This window comes from Diabrotica undecimpunctata, chromosome 5 (genome assembly GCF_040954645.1).
Source record: "Diabrotica undecimpunctata isolate CICGRU chromosome 5, icDiaUnde3, whole genome shotgun sequence".
NCBI lineage: Eukaryota > Metazoa > Arthropoda > Insecta > Coleoptera > Chrysomelidae > Diabrotica > Diabrotica undecimpunctata.
In genome coordinates, this window is record NC_092807.1 from 161,662,170 (window position 1) to 161,682,964 (window position 20,795).

A 20,795-nucleotide genomic window follows, 5' to 3' on the forward strand; every position below is an offset into this window, starting at 1 on the left:
AAAAATACGCAATCCCTCAATTAATCATCCAGGGAAAGATTGAAGGCTAAAGAGGAGTAGGTCGCAAACAAATGTCGTGGCTACGGAGCATAAAGAACTGGACAGGCATAAATAACACTGGCGACCTTTTTAATGCCGCAAAAGACAGACGTCTGGCCTTAAGATAATTCGCCAACGCACTATAGGTGCACGGCAAGATTTGCCTTAGTACTTTTCTTTCGAAACATCCTAACATGTTTTCATTACTTTTTGTTAGAGTCCAGGTCTCTAAACCATATGTTAGGACTGGGCGTATTATTGTTTTGTTGAGTTTTATTTTTGTATTTCTCGATATAATTGTGGATTTAAAAAGAAGATAGAGCCCAATTTGATTGATCTGTATTATTTTCAGTGTTAAGGAGCACTCCCAGGTATACAAATTCGTTTATTGCTTCGATGTCGTCGTTTTCTATTACAAGTGGTCGTAGCATTAGTGGTTGCGTGTTTATTTTCATATACTTCGTTTTGTTGGTGTTTATTATTAAACCCATTTTTGTAGCTGATTCTTTTAATGCTACATACGCCTCTCGTACAACGTTTTCCGTTCTCCCAACAATATTAATAACATCAGCATAGGTCAGGATTTGCACTGATTGATTATTTATTGAACCAGTGGTTGCGATTTGTGACATACGTATTACTTTTTCCAGAGCCAAATTAAACAGTATACAGGAGATAGGGTCTCCCTGGTGCAGCTCGTTATTTATTTTAAAAGGTTCAGACAGTTCCCCCTCTTTCGTACTCTACATTTAACTTTTTTAAGAGTTAGTTTTGTTAAATTTACCAACTGATTTGGTATTCCTAGCCTTTTCATTGCTTTGAACATTTCTCTTCTATTCACAGAGTCGTAGGCTGCTGTGTAATCTATAAATATGTGATGAGTATCAATGCCATATTCCAGTGTTTTTTCCAAAATTTGTTTTCAAGGCTGCAATCTGATGAATTGTCGATTTACCACCTCTGAAACCAGACTGCTATTTTCCGGTACTATCCGTTCTGCATATGGTGTCATACGGTGACATAGTATTTTGGAAAATGTTTAATACACTGCATTTAGAAGCGTAATTCCTCTGGAATTGGAGCATTCGAAGATATATCCTTTTTTGTGTATGGTGCAAAGTATTCCAATATTCCAATCATTAATAAGGGATTTTTGTTTCCATATTTCTTTTATAAACTACTGTACTGCCATTATGGTATCGTGTCCATCTTCTTTATATAGTTCAGCTGGGAGATTATCTATTCCATGTGATTTGTTTCTGACTATCCTGTGATTAGCTGGATTATACATTATGCTTAAACAAATTATGTAGATACCTACACTATTGGTTTACTAAAATCAAATTCTTTCTCTGGTTTATGACAGTACGTTGGGAATTATCAGCTGTGATAATTTCCAATGTAATGTCATAATAATCTCACTGAAAAAGGGCTATGAAAAAACTGTACATTAAAAATTTACATTACTTTTATTTAAATACATGGTACAAAATTAATTAATAAATAAAGTAAGTATAAATAAATAATTAAACATCTAGAAACAGTCCTCAACGAGTTTTTAATTTTCTAAAAGTTTTTACTAGAAGGTTGTAAGTTTTATAATAAAGAATCTATATGGCATCGGTGCATTAGAGAATTAACGATGTTAAACTTCGTTATTATATAACAAATATTAAATTCCATTGGAGATCTTTTAGCATATTAATTTACGGTATTAGTTTGCTTTTGATTTTGCGTGTTCCTAAGATATGCCTAACTTAGTCTGTAGATTAGCAAGGAAATGCAAAAAAGAACTCATTAATTAAAAGAAAAATAATATTGTTTGTTATAGGTATCAAGTTATTGGGGAATAAATAAACAGCAACGAAAGCGCTGATAAATTTGCCAGAAGGGAATAAGCTACAAAATATTTCGGACCTTACGAATGACAAAAAGCCCACGTCTGCTGCTAAAAAAAAACCAGAATCCATACAAAACATAACCTGCATTGAGAAAGTATACTCAGTAAAGCATATAACAAAATATATATTGGACTTACATGGGCAAGTTAAAGAAGATATGAGAAGACTTAATGTAATGAACTGGGAAAATAGAATGGAAAAGAATAATACATCATGCCATGGGCATACTAGGCTACTAGGTAGTGCTTAGATATTATAATTATTATAAGAAAATGGTTGTCCCTTAACTTATATTCAAATTATTAATTATTTTCTCGTTTCTCGTGTTTCTCGGAAAAACCTCGTAAGTCCAAAATTAGCATATTTGGGGAAATAAAAAAGCTCTACGGCATTACCATTTTTAACCACTTCTGTATTAATTTCTAATTCCATATTTCCCCAGTACTCGAGAAACTTGGATAATTACTTTAACTTACACACAAAGGAACACGTGCAGTGAACCGAATGTTTATTTTGCCATTGAAGGACGACGTAACGTTATCTACCCAAGAAACAGATACAGTACATTCAACCAACTTACACTTCTAAACGATTAACGGAATTCGCAGAAAACCTTTCGTTGTAGTAAAAGGCACGGTAAACTCCACTGGTGTTCTCTAATGTTTAACACTTTGCTAAATTTTATGTATAAAATAAATGTATGTGTCATTAACCCGTTGTTCATAGTTTTGCATATTTTGTTACATTTTTTTTTAATAAATTTTGGACAAAAACTGTCCAAAAGTTGAGTACAAGAAATAACATTATACAGAAGCTCTGCGGTACCACCTGGGGAGCATCGGTTTCCACTCTCCGGTCTACTGCCTTAGCCCTTGTTTTCTCGACCGCTGAATATTGTGCTCCAGTCTGGCTACACAGTCCACACGTAAAAAAGGTCGACAATCAGCTGCACAGCACTATGAGGATGATAGCTGGTACAATTAAATCAACTCCCACCCAATGGCTTCCAGTATTAAGTCACATCCCACTTCCACATTTACGACGAGTCGACGCACTTACACGTGAATACAAAAAGATCATGAACAATATAAACCTGCCGATCCACCAAGATACCGAGGATGCACGAAATACCCGTCTCCGTTCTAGAAAACCACCAATAAAAACGGCAAGAATGATACATGAGGAGTTCAACATCACGAATGCATGGTCCCAAGAATGGAACGAATGGCAAAATAACATGCCCTGCATTACCCACAAGCCACCAGGTTTTGATCTTCCACGCAAAACATGGTCCACTCTAAATAGGATCCGAACCAGACATGGCAGATGTGCATACATGCTACATAAATGGGGAAAGAACCCGTCTCCTCAATGTGACTGTGGGGAGAACCAAACCATCGACCACGTTATTCAAGAGTGTCCCTCAAGTTTCTACAATGGTAGCCCTGAAGACTTCCTGTTTGCAACTTCAGAGTCAGTTGATTATATAAATACACTTTGTGTTTGTTTGTAACTATTTAAAGTTTGTCAAATACCTATATTACTAGTGTTTGTGTATTTGTTCTAAATGTGTTGTAATTGCCATACGATAAATAAATAAGTGGTAGTAAATATAGTGACAATGGTGATGATTTATAAATTTAAATAATCAGTAAGTACACAATATTATAATGTGATTTACAAAATAATTGTACAGCTGGTTAACGATTATATTTATACATCTATTATTAGCCAAATAAACAATAATATTTAAAATGCCATTTGAATTTTTCGTCGATATTTTATACAAATTAACTCTAACTGATGATACAGTCAAAAATATTCTAAACAAAGTAAGTAATTAAAAAGATTATGGAGAACTTCAGTGCAGTTTACTGTGCCTTTTACTACAACGAAAGGTTTTCTGCGAATTCCGTTAATCGTTTAGAGGTGTAAGTTGGTTGAATGTACTGTATGAACAAACCAGACCGAGACTCATTACACATTACACCTAAGCAGTCGAATTATTTTATCTGGATAACATTACATGTTTTGGACATGTGACTTTCTTAGACGAAAAAGAGAGGAGTTGTGATGTTTTTAGAAGAACATACCAAATTTTTTCTGTAGATATTATGGAACATATGACATTTTTACGAGAAATACGTGTTTGTGTGCGTGTATATGGGGGTTTAGAAGGAAGTGACGCAAATATTTTAATTTTAGAGAAATTGGACTTATGAGGTTTCTCCGAGAAACGGTTTAAATGTTGACATTAGTTTAAAACTCCGTATATAAATATTCACAATAAGTTATATTTTTTTAAAATAGGTTCTACCCTTTTAGTCAAAGCAATAAATAGATCTTTTAGTTTGCCGATTTGATTGAAATTTAAATCTACAATATCCTTAAAAAAACTATCACAATTTTGTCGTACCATATTCTGTTCCTCAATACTATTAATTGTCTTAATATCATATAACATATGATTGCAAAATTCTATAAATTTATGTTTAGTCGTTACGAATTTTTTAAATATTTCATCTTCCTCTCTCATTTTCTGTGAATCTTCAATACACATTGTAACTTTCCTGTTGCTAAGTCGAAACTCTTCCATAAGAACTACAAGTTTTTTCTCTTTACCCGACGAACACTCGGTTGCACTAACAGTAAGGATTCCGTCTTCATCCAAATGAAAACTGACAGTAATCGTAACTTCGCCTGCTTTTTTAGGAGGTAGGTCAGTTATATTAAATTCTCCTAATTTATTATTATATTCACAATTTAATCTTTCTCCTTCAAAAATAGAAATTGTAACTAATGTTTGGTTATTAGCGGTTGTTGTAAATGGTTTAATTTCAGTGATAGGTAATGTACTATTTCGCGGAATGAAAACCGTCATTAGATCTTTTAAAGTTTCTAGTCCAAGAGATAAAGGTGTGACCTCACTTATTGTAAACGATTCGACTCCTCCTTGGTCGTACTTATATCGAAACGCTTGAAGAGAAGCTCCTGCTGCTACTGCTTCATCTGGATTAAGATCTGTTGTTAGATCCATATTATGAAAAAAATGCTTTATCCTTTCCCTAATTTTTGGTATCCTGGTTGTACCTCCTACCAACAAGACTCGTTTGATTTCATTAATTTTAAAACCGGAGCGATTTAAAGTAGTAATTATAACATTCATTGCTTGGTCTAGAAGATTTTTGTTTAGAATTTCAAATTGTACTTTTGTTAACTTAATTTCATAATCCTCAGAGTTATTGTAGCCATCAACAAACATAGTAGCATCTTCATCATTTGAAAGTTTCTTCTTTAATTCAATACAAGCTTTCCTTAATTTGTTAATAGACCTTTCTTTTTGAACATTTTTTTTATGAAAATGTTTAAATAGTTGATTATCAAAATCTCTTCCTCCTAATGATGTATCTCCGTAAACAGCTTGTACTTCAAATGTTTTGTTTTTAACTCTTATTAAGGAAACATCTAAGGTGCCACCTCCCCAATCAAAAACCATTATATTTCCGAATACATACCTATTGCCAAAATAATGTATACCTGCTGCTGAAGGTTCTGAAATAAATCGTATTAAGCTTAATCCCGCTAAATCAACAGCTTTTTTTGTGGCTTTTCTTTGGGCGTTACTAAAATTTGCAGGTACCGATATTACCACTTTAAAAACTTTTTTGTTTAAAAAGGATTCGGCCATTTCTTTAAGATGCTTTAGTATTTCAGCACTAACTTCTTCTGGGGTCTTTGTAATAGTTTCTTTATTAATATTGATCTTAAAAACAGCTTTATCGTAGAGTCCCCTTTCCAGTTTGTATTGAACATCTTGTCTGGAAATGTATTCTTGAACGAAATAGTCATCGAATTTTCTACCAATAATGCGTTTGGAATCTGAAAAAAAAAGGTATATGTATTAAAAAAATTAGAAACCTTTAAGACCTGTCTGTGAAAGTGAAATTGAGGGAATTATTTAAACACTTAGAAGAAAAAATTACCCGGTATTGACAACATTAGAGCAGAAACAATAATAATTATAGATAAACAAATCATCACACCGTTGGCAGAACTAATAAATTTAATATTTAAAACTGGTCAATATCCAGACATATTTAAGAAAACAGTTGTAATTTTAGTATATAAGATTCCTATATACAAGAAGGGAGATAAACTAAGTTTGTCAGACTACAGACCAATCTCACTAATTACCACTTTAACAAAAATCTTTGAAACATGTCTTAAAATCAGATTAACATCTTTCTTTGATAAACATAATATACTATCTTCTTCGCAGTTTGGATTTCGTGAAGGTTTATCGAGAAATGACGTTATAATAGAACTCATCAATGAAATATACAATCGAATTGACAATATCCAACCTACTGCTTGTATGTTTCTAGACCTGACAAAAGCATTCGATACTGTAAGTTATCCAAAACTACTAGAAGCACTAGAAAATAGTAGAATATGCGGCATTTCTTATAATTTAATGAAGTCTTACTTGGATAACAGACAACAAATTGTTATGATGAATAATATAAACTCCAATAAACTTTACGTAAGATGCGGTGTGCCCCAAGGTACAGTATTAGGGCCACTACTATTTAATATCCATGTCAACGATCTATATAATCTCAAAACTGAGGGGAAGATAGTAAGTTTTGTCGATGACACTGCAATTTTGGTTTAATGCAATGGTTTAATTATAAATGCTAAACAGTAAATTATGAAAAATCGTTTTTTGTTCCGTTTTGCAGTTACAAAGTAACACTACCTTCTTATACTTCTATAACAATTAATAACACGAAGGAAACTATAATTATAAAATCAAGTAACACTCTAAAATTTTTAAAATAGATATAAAATATTTAAAAATATTATATTATGCACTAGTTGACCCGGCATACCGCCTTAAAACTAACATCGTATGTATTACAGTGTCCGAGTGTCCACAGTATAGACATTCATGTGTGTCAGCCTTTCCGAACCTAGAGAGGTAGGCCCTAAAACACCCGTGTCCTGTAAGCACCTGCGTCAGGAAATAATCCAGTCGCCTGTGGACACAATCCACCCAATCTCTTATGTTTGGGATCAGCATTTTTGTCCACTGTGCCACATTATTCGTGCTGTTTTACTCTTCTTGCCATCTTTCAATTGACCTTTCCCTTTCCTGTCTTCTCTTGGCCATAGTAAGGTTTGGGCCTCTTCTCTCATAGAGCTTTTTTCTTTCCTCCGCCAAAACATGTAAAGGAACACATCTAGTGATGGTCCACAAGGCTGCCGCAGACACAGATCAGCAAGACCGATCCCTGGGGGACCTCGGCCGTCACGTCCACGATCGTGCCCCTTTTCGACCATAATCCTTCTCTCGGACGGATACTCCGCCACCACATTCATCCGGTAACCAGGACATTCCCTCTCCTCCATTGCCTTCATTACCCCGTTCCACTGCAGCATATTGAATGCATTCTTAATATCAAACAACAGCAGGGTCGTCCAGTGATGTTCATCCTTTCTGTTGCGCAATGCTTCGAGTTCACTCATGATTGCATCAATCGTGCTTTTCCTTTTACAAAAACCAAATTGCCTCCGAGATAAACCACCTGACCTCTAAATAATGTATGGAGTATGGTGGCTACACACTAACAGGCTTCCGGATTGAACCGCTTCGATTGTCACTGCGCCGAGCTTTCGACATCCTCTCCGTTGTCTTCTTTATAGAGGTCTTAATCTTAATCTATTGAGTCCCCAAACACTACTACATTGATCACTAATCGATGCATTACTGCTACTGAGAATAGCGTACGGTTTATTTATACCGTCGATGGTGACGTGGTCCAGAGAATAGCTTCAGAATAATATTAACAATTATCCTAAACCGTTTAATAGGCATTGGAATCTTCAAATTGTTGCTTTGACTAAAATTTATTTAAAAATTTATAAATAATATGCACTGTACCCTGTACCATTTAACCATATCTGGATAGTACAAACAATTTTCAATACATTTTATCAAAATCTTCAATTCACTGTTGAAAATGCAAATGAAAATAGTGTACCTTTTTAGATACTAAAGTAATAAGCACAAATCACAAAAAAATCCTATTAGATTGGTATAAAAAAAAATACTGTATCCCGCAGATTCATAAATATCTTAAACATCGTAGAAATCAAAAATTTAACATAATTATATCTACAAAAAGTCAAGTGATGACAATCTATGATTTTTGATAAACAATTCATAATCAGTTACAAAAAAAAATATCTTACATACAAAATTGAACAGAACAAATTGTCCCACTTTTCAGAACATTTACGAACATCAAATTAACTAAATCCACTAAAATATAATCCATTTCTAAATTTAGGGTTGTCCTTAAAACAAAAACTAAAACTTTAAACTCAGCAATAAGCAACATAATTTACCGAATAAATTGGAAAGAATGTCAAAGTTGTTATATTGGTCAAAGTTAACAGTCGCTTAAACAACGAGTCACACAACACAAAAGTAACTGCAGCATATGAAAACTTTTTACATCATAAAAAAACTCTAATGGAACAAGTTGTATGGTACATAATATCCTAATTTCAAATGTATGTCGGCCTACAGAACAAAAGTTTGTCAGCCTACTCTAGTCGCTGGGCAAATTGAACACATTGTTATAGCACAGTTCTGCTCAATTTGATAAGATTTACCTTCAAGTTCATGAATCTTATAGGAAAGACGTTACATAAGCAACCCTAAGACACACAGTAGTGTCCATTTTTTGTCGAAACATGTCATGTGATAGTACAAACAAAAACAGACTTTTTTTATTTGTGTTATTAATGTGAAATTCATTTTTATAAAACTTACCTCTTATACAGTTTTCAATGCGTCTCGGGCCCTCGTCTTCAGCAGCTTTTCCCACTAATATCCTATTTCTATTCTCCGGATCATAAAAAACTACAGATGGTACGAGCCTCTCACCGTTTTTGTCAGGAATAATTTCTGCTTTGCCCTTTCTATAAACTGCTATACATGAAAACGTTGTTCCCAAGTCGATACCAATGGGATCATCATCGAAAATACTCTAGAAATTAGTGTTAATTAATGATTCAGTTCAAATTTGTACGAAAATTGATTCAAGTTAAAAAGTCACACTTATCAAACAAAGTTTTGCTGTGTAGCTTATTATAAAATATAATTTATAGATACTTTTTATATTTTTGCTTAATACCGACCCAAATTGCACTGAAATTTAACATCAAAGTTTATTAAACTTATAATTGGAGCCATTGTACTATAAAATCACTACATATTATTGGCATACATGTTAATACCAAACAATGGCTGTATTATCAATGGCAGAATCATTTAAAAATCCTAATTAGAGCAGGCCTTGGATTTTTAGGTTTTTTTTTTAAGTGGACAGTCACTCCCACTTTTAGGATTGACTTCTTTTTGATTATTTTTATAATATATATAATAAGAACAGAATAATCAGAACACGATATTGGTTCGTCACGAGTAAGTGGAGTAGGCAGATTAAGACCCCGAACTAGAACGGAACCGTAACCTTCTTGAAAATGGCTCCAAAATGGGTTCCGAAATGTCGAGCAATTAATTCTCAACGCGGTTCTTCCCGAGAACTTAGTAATTAGTAATTTTCATATATATATATATATATATATATATATATATATATATATTTATATATATATATATATATTGTTATGGATCAGTTTATCGATCAAAAATAGAATAAAGAGTTTTTTTTTATTATTTTAATATATAGCGGGCATATAAGTTAAAATACAACCCTGTACTTATTTGTAATCGTTAGCATAAGAAAAGACATTGTTTCCGTGACGGACTAGTTTTTCCTTGAAGGACTAAGTGAATAGTGAAAGGACAATAGAATTCGTGTAATTATATATTTAAGGAATAAACTTTGTAATTGTATTTTGCGGTGGACATTTTTCGAAAGTAAATAAGAATTAGATTTAGATATGGGATAACAAGAATTTGGAAGCTTATTTCGGTTGAAAAAGGCAAAATTGTTAATGGTTTCTGAAAAGTAATTTGAGTGAAATTAGTTTATTTGTTTTAAATATTATGTTGGAAATTTTCTGAATAGAAAATTAGTGGGAAAGATGAATGCTTATGATTGGTTAAAAAGGAATAATGGGGGATGAGAGAGTTTGAGAAGGTTGTCTGGGGAGATTGAAAAGATTATTATGTTACCGGCAGACCAGAAGAGAAGACGTGTTTTTTTTGTGTAGTCAATCGGAGTAAGAGTGTTTTTCGTTCGTTTGTGAAAAAGGTGGAAGCTGAGAGCAGATCAAAAACGAGAAGATTAATACCTCTTTTGAGTCTGCATAGTCCACGAGATCTAATTGAGAAAGAAAGGAGAATTTGTGAATAAAGAGTACCGGTCAAAAGAGGCTTGGGCTTGTGTTTTCGGAGGAGTAGTTTGCTGGTATGTGGTTTGGATCGATGCTGGGAACGGGAAAGATTTGATGGTACCCGGACATAATCAATCAAGGAAGGAACTGTGGTTTGATCGAGAGGAGACATCATTGGTGTAAAAAAAATAAAGGTCAGTCAAATAATTTAAATGAAAGAAAACTTTAAGACATTCTAAAGATAAAATCAAATATAAGCATACGAACTAAGATTCCAAGTTTTAAAGAGTTATTTTTTTGTGAATAAATTATATTTTTTATATGGTAAATTTTTTAGTAGATATTATTATAAAACAGATCAATAGATAGTTTGTTAATTAAAATTAAATTTAGAGTATAGGAATTTGTTGGGAAAGATAATTGCCCACAAAAAGTTATTTATTAACATTCACAGTATTGCTTATTAAAAATAAATAATAATTTGTGTGCATATTTATGTTGTTTTAATGTAGTTCCGTTTCCTGTTCTATCCCGATTATGAGCAACTAGAAGATACTGAACCCACTAGAAGAGATATATAAAGTAAACTGATTAAAGTAAAATTAAAAAGGCACCCTGAGAATTTTTAATAGTAATTGAATTGTATGACTCTGCATAAATTAGTGAACTAATTAATTAAATAATTGGATTAAGTAAATTAGTCTTAATCAATAATAAAACATCATAAAGCAGATCACAACAATATATATATATATATATATATATATATATATATATATATATATATATATATATATATATATATCGAGAAAAGGAGTACGACCGTCAATCCAAAATAAACTAAGGTACACTCGAAGAGTGGTGGGTTTTTCGGTCAAAGTGGAGAAATAAAAGACAAAGAAGCACATTTGCTGTGCTAATTTTGTTAAATTGCAAACTATACCTAGTTTCAATTAATTGTTTTATACAACGTTAACTCTGAATGTCCAGTTTCGTAAGCTCATATTTTTAACATCATTGACTGCTACATGTCTTTGTAAGGTAACACACTTTTGTTGTAACTTCTCTATGGATGTTTGGTTTCATATTGTTCTTTTTAGATGAACTGATGATGCTTTCTGAACAGAAAGCGAAACGTCTTCAATAAATAGATGAAGTAGCCACCTTCTTTGTCTTTTATTTCTCCACTTTGACCGAAAAACCCACCACTCTTCGAGTGTACCTTAGTTTATTATATATATATATATATATATATATATATATATATATATATATATATATATATATATATATATATATATATATATATATATATATATATATATATATATATATATATAATTATAATGCTGCTGCATGAAGTACTTAGATTAGCTCAGATGTACTTAGATTTTATTGCGAATCAGTTAGCGATATTATTAAAAGTATTCCGCTTAAAATGCGTGAACAAATGTGGTTTTTACATGACGGTAGATCATAACCTAGTACTGGCGAAAAACATCTCAACTAACGGCACGCAAACTGAACAGGTGTATAGCTATAAATATCTGGGCCACGAGATTAAATTAGGAAGAGATAATCAAACAACAATCATGGGCGGCTTACGGAAAACTGAGAGAAGTCTTTAGATCAGATATTCCCATGTGCTTGAGAAGGGAGGTCTTTGATCAATGTGTACTCCCAGTTCTAACATATGGAGCAGAAACATTGACCCTTACCAGAAAAGTAATCAATAAAATACAAGTGGCACAGAGAGCGATGGAGAGGTCAATGTTGAATATATCCCTCAGAGACAGAGTATCAAATATAATAATTAGGATGGTGTTACTGACGCAGTTCAAAGGATTACAACATTAAAATGGAACTAGGCGGAACATGTTGCCAGATTAAAAGATGGAAGGTGAACGAAGAAAATTCTGGAATAGAGACCTAGACACTATGCTTATCGTAATCGAGGACGTCCTCCAACAAGGTGCTCAGATGACATCAAACGCATTCATCACAACTGGATTCAGGGTGCTCAAGATAGAATGCATTGGAATTATTTACAGGAGGCCTATGTTCAGCAGTGGACCCAAAACGGCTGATGATGATGTACCATAACGAATTAGTACGTGGTGAATTTAATGGTCAGTTTGTTAAAGATAAATCAGAAGGGATGGACTGGTAGGGTGACTACTCAGGTTACCAGATTTCAATAAAATGGATTTATCTCTTTGGAGTTATGTTAAGAATAAAGTGTATAAAATATCTACAACAACAAGTAGTAATATGAAAGATAGAATTCGAATTGTATTTTGAAACATTTCTTTATAGATAATTCGTAATGTAGGCAACTCTTTCAGTGAATACTTTCAAGCATCCATAAATGTTTTTTGTAAGGGCATTTTGAGCAACTTATCTAAATGTTGTTTTATTGTTCTGTATTATTTTTTTAAATTACACAAGCCAAAGATGAGTACGAAAATCATATTAAAAAGGCTTTATCATCCACCATTCTTTATCATTCACCATTGTTTAACCGATAGAGAAATCCAATGTTACTTGATTGGCAACACTTTTAATGAATTGTAAAACACTATTTGTTCTTCTTTTTCTTCTTCTTCTTCATTAACAGCTGTATAGTTCCTTTATTTTAATAAACGTATCCTTACTTTTCAGTGTTTGTTGTATAAACTGTCCAAATACATTTTGTTGCATATGTGGTGATTTTGTTATTAAAAAACATCAGAGAAATATTATTAATTTTTTAAAAAAAGGTATATTTTGCAAATTTTGGTGGGAAAATTGGTGACCAAGACAAAGGTTGGGCTCCTTACAATGTATGTTATCTTTGTGTTGAGGATTTAAGGAAGTGGACGAAGAAAGAAAAAAAATCTTTCAGATTTGCAGTGCCTATGGTATGAAGAGAGCAAAAAAATCATTCAAATAATTGTTATTTTTATAATATCGATGTTTTTGGATATAACAAAAATAAGAAAGTAATTGTTTATCCTAACCTTCCATCTGCTATCCGTCCGGTAGAGCATGGACTTAAACTGTCAGTTTCTAAGCCTCATCTACATATTAATGACATTTTAAATACTAGTCAATCAGAATCTGATGAAAGTGACCCGGGAAGTGATGCTGAATTTCAGAAAATTTACAACCACACTTGTTTACACAAGCTGAGTTAGATGACTTAGTAGGAGATTTGAGTTTAATAAAGGAAAAATCAAAATTGCTTGGCTTAAGATTTCAAGAAAAGAATGTGTTAAATCTATTTATAAGTATGGAGAGATCAATAGTTTTCTCAGTTTTTTGGGCAGGAAGGGGATTTGGTCTACTGTCATGATATTGGTGGTCTAATCAATGAGTTTTTTATTTAGTATAATAAGGATAATTGGACGCTTTTTATAGACTCTTCAAAAACAAGTTTAATATCTGTACTCTTACATATTGGTTTTACTTATGCTTCACTTCCTATTGCTTATTCAGTTCTTATGAAAGAGACTCTTAATTAAATGATCGGTGAAGATTTAAAAGTTGTTTGTATGCTTCTGGTTAACAAAAGAGATTTACAAAGTTTCTATGTTTTATTTAAGAATGAAAGAGTAAAGCAAAGGATAAACACTGGTCCACAAAACAATGACCCATAAGAAATGTTTTAACATCTGGCGAGAAAAACATTTTGTACAAAACTTTGGTAGATCCAAAAAAAGATCCTCCTTACACCTCTACACATCAAGCTACGCTTAATAAACAGTTTGTCAAGGCTCTGCCTAAAGATGGAGAATGTTTCAAGTACTGGAGTGGAAAGTTTTCCCATCTGAAGCCAAATTAAAAGAAGCTGTTTTTGATGGACCAGATAATCGTAAAATGATATTCAACTATACCTTTGAAACCAAGACTACTACTAAGGAAAAAGAAGCTTGGATTGCATTCAAAAGAGCTGTAACCAAGTTTTTAGGTAATGTGAAAGACCCTTACTACGAGCTTATAGCAGGGGAAGTGTGCCTATGTTGGACCCCTGCCTATTATGGACCCCCTGCTGTGATTTCAAATATGGCGCGGTTACATGCACGTTGCCGGTTGCCGCTTGCCCACGAGGTTTGTAGTTTAGTATTTGCAAAGTTTCAATCTTACTCCAACCACGATGGCCTTCTATCTTGCCTTGTAAAATTAGTTGAATTAGTTGATACTTCTCATTGCGTAACACATTCCCTAAGTATGTCATCTTTCTGATTTTCACGATATGCATAATTTCCAGATCTTTATTCATACGTTGGATCACGGTGTTGTTTGTAACATGATGTATATGAGAAATTCTGAGCATGCGGCGGTAGCACCACATTTCGAAGGCTTCTAATCGTTTGGATGTTGTCTCCGTCAAGGTCCAGGCTTCGACTCCTTTACGTTGGTTAATTTCGGGTTTTACAAAAAAGATTTTTTTGACGATGTTTTAGCAATCTTATCTGATAATTTATTTAAATTGTACTCCGCTACTGGCTGAAATGGTGAAAATAGATCGAAACTGCATATTGACATTTTAGATAATACAAATAATATTTTAATAGATAAATACTGCAGCAATTAACAGTTTGTATTTATATTATATATTTTAATAGATTATTAATAGAGTAATATTAAAAACAAAAATATCGAAAAGTAATTAGTTGGCTGCTAAGTCTCATTTTTATACATTTTTACATATTTATTAGTTATACACTTTAATATTTTAAAAAACTCGTTTTAGTTAAATAAAAATATTTATATTCAGCAATATTATACATGAGACACTTTCAGAAAGAGGGTCAAAAAGGAAGGGCAGATATAAAGACAGCGAGGAAGAAGATACCATTTACAGAAAGAGCAAGAAGTTCTCGAGAACACCAACAAAAACTTCAGAGAAAAAAAATGAAGAAACAAAAATTGATCAATTTCTAATAATGATCAGATGAAAAAAAGAAATCAAAAAGTAAGCAAGGAAACAATAGAAAAGCTCATTATGGAAAGCAGAGAGCTGAGAAAAGAAAATGCAGAACTAAAACAAGAAAATATAGAGATCAAGGAGGAACTCAGAGAACAGAAACATGGAAGTTATGGAAAAACGCCGACGAATAAATAACATAGTTATGAACGGCCTAAGGATACACACATATGAGCAAGCAGGGTTAAAAGGAACGATCAACAATTTCATCAAACAACGTATAGGAGTAGAGGTTAAAATAAGGAATGCTCACAAGTTAGCCGAAAAAACATGTCTACTAATTAAATTAAAAAACCAAGAAGAAAAAAGAAAAATAATGGAAAAAAAGCACAAGTTAAAAGAAATTAAAGAGTAAAAAGTATATATCAACGAAGATGCAACTATAAAAGAACGAGAAATACAGAAAACACTTAGAAACATTGCCCAAGAAGAAAGAAATAAAGGAAATGAAGTCAAGATTGGAGTAAAAACAATACGGGTAAATAACAGCGAAGGGAAGTGGAATGACAAAGAAGGCGCAATAGTCAAAACAACATCAAAAAACTAGCAACTACCTCTAATACTGGAATAACGTTGACGAAAAAAGCACAGAAAAAGGTTAGCAATGATACAAAAAAAGGAAAAAGAGGAAAAAAATGAAAGCCGTAACAAAACACAAGAAAATATGTCGAAAAGAACACTTACTTTTAGGAACGTGGAATGTACGAGGCACATATTGAGAAGGCAAACTTAAACATTTAGCGAGGGAAATCGAAAAGTTCCATTTTGACATAGTGGCTTTGCAGGAGACGAAACAGCTGGGAAATGATATATTAGAAATAGAAGATACAGTGTTTTTTAACAGCGGCGGAAAGAATTGAATGTTAGACACAGGTTTTATGATAAAAAAAAGAGCTAAAAGAAGCAATAATAGAGTTTAAACCAGTATCAGACCCCATATGCAGTATCAGGTTCAAGGGAAAATACCGAAAAATCACTTTCATAAATATTCACGCGCCTTCAGAAGAAAAAGATACTGATGTCAAAGAATGTTTCTACAGTGAATTAAACAGAAAAATCGAAAATATACCCAGATATGATATGAAAATTATTTTAGGCAACGCAAATGCCAAAACAGGGAAGGAAGAAGTATTTCTAGAAAAATAGGAAAATATAGTAAACACAATGAAACTACTGAGAACGTACAATTCCTGATAGATTTTGCAAGAGAAAAAAATATGATCATAATGAGCACATATTTCGAAAGAAAAGAAATACACAAGGAAACATGGATATCGCCAGATAGAAAGACTAAAAACCAAATATACCACGTGCTCATCGAAAAAGAAGAACATATGTTTTGTATAAAGAATGATACGTTTGTATCATTGTATAAAGAAGATAAGAACATACAGAGGCCAGACGCTGACTCAGATCATTACATGGTTGGCATCAAAATTAAACAACTGATACCAGAAAACAAAAACAAAATAAAAGAAAAGAAACGTATAGATAACCGAATTCGATTGGCAACAAAGAAAGACCAAGAAATGTACGAGAAAACAGTGGAAAAAAAACTAAAAAAGATACAAATAGAAGACTGATAGCAAACTGAGAATAAATGGGTGAACATAAAGCAAGTAATGAGCAAAGCAGCATAAGAATGTAATAAACAAAAGAATAAAAAGAGGAAAAACTGGTTCGACATAGAGTGCCAAAAAGAAATAGAACTAAGAAAATTATTAAGGATGGAAATGATCACGAAAGAAACAACAGAGACAAAGAATAGATATATGGAGCAAAGACAAAAAGTAAAGAGGGTGCTGAGAGAAAAGAAAAGAAAACACATAGAAAATAAGCTAAAATAATTAGAAGAGAATTAAAGAAATAAAGAAATAAAAAACCTATATCAAGGTGCTAGAAATGAAAAAAAAGAGGTTTTCAACAAAAACCCACATTCGTTAAAAACAAAGCAGGAAATAATATAAGCAGTGAAGCAGAAATAGTCGAAAGATGGAAAGAGTATTTTGATGAATTACTAAATGGCAATAATAAGTCAAACTAAAGAGAATGTATGGAAGCAGAAGCAAGAATTGAACACTTAGAAGACATAGAAGATAATTCACCCAGCAAAGAACAAATCGAGGAAACCAGAAAAAATCTGAAATGGAAAACTGCTAAATGATTGGATATACAAGATCATAAAGGAAATATGAATAAAATAGTGAATACCAGAAGATTGGCAGGAAGCAATTATTTGTTTATTACACAAAAAAGGAGATAAATCAGAACGCAGTAATTACAGAGGAGTAACGTTACTAAATACCGTATATAAAATCCTATCAAAATTATACAGAAATAGTAACATACTGCAGTGAGATACGGACAATGGAAAAATGAACAAAATTTACTGGAGATATGGGAAAGGAAAATCCTGAGCAATATTATATGGAGGACGGTTTATGGATAAGAAAATCAAATGATGAGTTAAAGGAATAATTATATAATCAACCTAATATAATAGGAATCATAAAGGCATGGCGAGGTCACCTAGAAAGGATGCCAAACACGAGGACTCCAACAAGGGTACTAAACTACACTATAGCTTCAAAAAAGAGAAAAGGAAGGCCAAAAAATAGATGAAATCAAGAGGTAGAAAAAGATATGGAAACAATTTGACTAGAAGGCCAGAAAAGAAAAATTAATAACAAGAAGGAATGAAGAAAAATCACATATCGAGCCAGAGAAGATCTCAATACATAAAGAAAAGCGAAAAAGAAGAAAGAACAAACTTTTCAAACCCTGGGCCTCTAAGGCCTTTAGTGCTATTGTATATATAACATTATACATAGTATAATCAATACACGTTGATTACTAAGGTTCGGAAAATTATGCATTTGTAAATAAATATATAAAAGCATAATTAATTATCCGAACTCTACTGATAACATATCAGTCTATCTCACGGATTCTGGAGGAGACAAGCTAATTACGCATGAAAAGAGAAACGAAAATACTCGTGAGAATTCAACATCGCTAAAGACAACGTTAAGAGAAAAGAGAAATTACTAGAACTTTAAGAAATACTAGGAAAACTTAATTGGGACATTTTCAGAATTAAAGAAATTAAAAACCAAGTGAAGAATAGATTACTCTAAGTCAGTAAATATTCTTGATACTGAAGCAAGAAAAAGAGGTCTCAAAATAAACGAAGCAAAAACGAAGTATATGACAGTCAAAAGAATAACTGACAATGAAAATAATATCACAATAGACAACTATACTATCGAACGAGTGGATGCATTTACATATCTCGGCACAGAAATTAATCAGAAGAACTCCGTAAGTAGCGAAATTAATGCACGTATTTCCAGCGGGAATCGTACATACTATGCTAATAAAAGATTGATGACATCGAAATTATTAGACAAAAGAACCAAAATGACTATCTACAGAACACTGATTAGACCCGTAGTAACCTATGGATGCGAAACTTGGGTAATGACGAAAAAAGATGAAGCCCAACTCAGGACATTCGAGAGAAAAATACTGAGGAAAGTATGTGGCCCGGTACAAGAGGAAGATGGCACATGGAGAATCAGGAGAAACGACGAGGTTAATGAGTTAAATGAAGGTTATGACATTGTAAGATTTGTGAAAAGTCAAAGACTGTCATGGCTGGGACATGTGCAGAGACAAAACGATGCAAAAACAACAAAGAAAATGTTACAATGGAAGCCCATAGGAGGGCGAAAAAAAGGAAGGCCCAGAACGAGATGGTTGGATGACGTGGAAGACGACCTGAAAACCATGAACATAAGACAATGGAGAAGAAGGGCACAAGAGAGATCTGAATGGAAGGACATAGCCAGACAGGCAAAGACCCATCCAGGGTTATGATGCCAAAAGAAGAAGAAGAAGAAGTAAATATTCTTCATCATATAGGTGAAACGGACAACTGCACAGGTCGTGTGGGCGTCTTGACAAATAAAAAAACATGCTCCAGATTTTATAAGCCTTGAAATCGCCACTTCATCTTCTTTTTCTCGCCTCTTTGTCTATTCCGTCTCTCACCTTTTTGTCTATTCCTTCTCTAAAACTTGTGCTTAGTCAACTTAAACTACTAGAGAAAATCCGTTTAAAGATCCGTCCAGGAAGAGGATGGTATCACGCCTTAATAAAACGTCACCTAAATATAAGTCTACAAACCTCAGAAAGTATAAGTAACGATAATAAAGGTTAATTATTTCAATTAACGAAAGCTTGTTTCATAGCCAAATATCAGGAAATGAGTACTATAAAATTAATTCACGACAACTCTGTGATGTTAATTGGCTTTATATAGAAAACTTAAAAATATATCAATTAGGTAAAAGAAATAAAATAAGACTTACTCACAATCAATTTAATTTTACTACCAAAACGACCGGTTTCGCTTTCTACACTTTGCAAAGCATCTTCAGATCAAACTGTACAAAGTAAATTAAAGGCTTAAATTATAAAAAAATAATTTCAGCATTTTATTTACTTTTAACTTTGTACAATGTCTATTCTTAAAAGTTTACAAATTTCAAGTAGGTATGTATTTAAGTATGGGAAGTACTCAAAAAGCGACATAATTATAATTAAAAAAGTAACATGCCATAATGTATTAAGACAAAATTAAATAAGAGAAAAAAATCATATCCAAATACAAATGGTTAAAACGAATAATATAAGAAATTACCTTTGGCATTATGAACAGAAAATGCACACTACAATATTATATCTACACTATAAAACGAATAATACGTGACTAAGTTTTATTACTTTTAGAAACATTATCAGTTGTAGATAACTTGGTGGATTGAATACTGTGACTCCCAGACTTTATCGAATATACACACAACCAAACTGATACGGAATCATCATGTATTTCAAACCAATATTTATTTATTTTAAAAAAACTTGTTATTAGGTTTTTATTGAAAACAAACCAATAAAACAATCAGATAACACAGTCCGACACGGTATATATTATTTCTGTTAGTTGTAAATTGAACGAAATTAAATAAACTAACTTACGCTTTCAAAAACAAAAATATGCCTTGTGTAGGGTTAACGGATGTGCAAAGGGGAAAGATTATTGTAAGCCACCGGCCAGGCCAACGACGGCTGTTTTGAGTAGTATGGACCTCTATAACAATAACCTATGTGTTTGGAAAAGTGTCAAGACTCATTTAAATATTTTATTTTTAATATTCAGAATATGACCTTATTTAGTTTTAAATCTTTTATTTAATCATAGTATATTAGCTAAGTATGCTAAGTAGGCGTTAGTTCATCTTTTAAATCCTCGAACTCAAATTGGCTGATTAATTATTGTCAAGTTCTGAGAATTCACTTGTCTGAAAACAACATGTTTTTGGGAAACATTTATTGACCCAAACACTTCAGAGTCCTTAAGGAAACGTACCCATTCTTTGTGTAGAAAGTTTAAAATGCCACTTTAAGCTTAATTTACGGCTATTCACGAAGGTCCTAAGAACAGAAGA

The 20,795-nt window shown here is 32.6% G+C and overlaps 2 protein-coding genes across 2 annotated transcripts in view; one reads left to right on the forward strand and one right to left on the reverse strand.

Moving 5' to 3' along the window:
• The window catches only part of LOC140442056 (uncharacterized), a 304,302-nt gene that overhangs the window by 135,402 nt on the left and 148,105 nt on the right, over positions 1 to 20,795 (forward strand). The gene's annotated exons all lie outside the window — the stretch shown is intronic.
• LOC140442055 (heat shock 70 kDa protein-like) lies at positions 1,490 to 20,151 on the reverse strand. Its single transcript, XM_072533112.1, has 3 exons — positions 19,988 to 20,151; positions 8,782 to 8,998; positions 1,490 to 5,819 (listed from the first exon to the last, which is right to left on the reverse strand). Exons 1-3 carry the CDS (start codon positions 19,994 to 19,996, stop codon positions 4,222 to 4,224), a joined length of 1,824 nt encoding a protein of 607 aa, XP_072389213.1. The 5' UTR covers positions 19,997 to 20,151; the 3' UTR covers positions 1,490 to 4,221.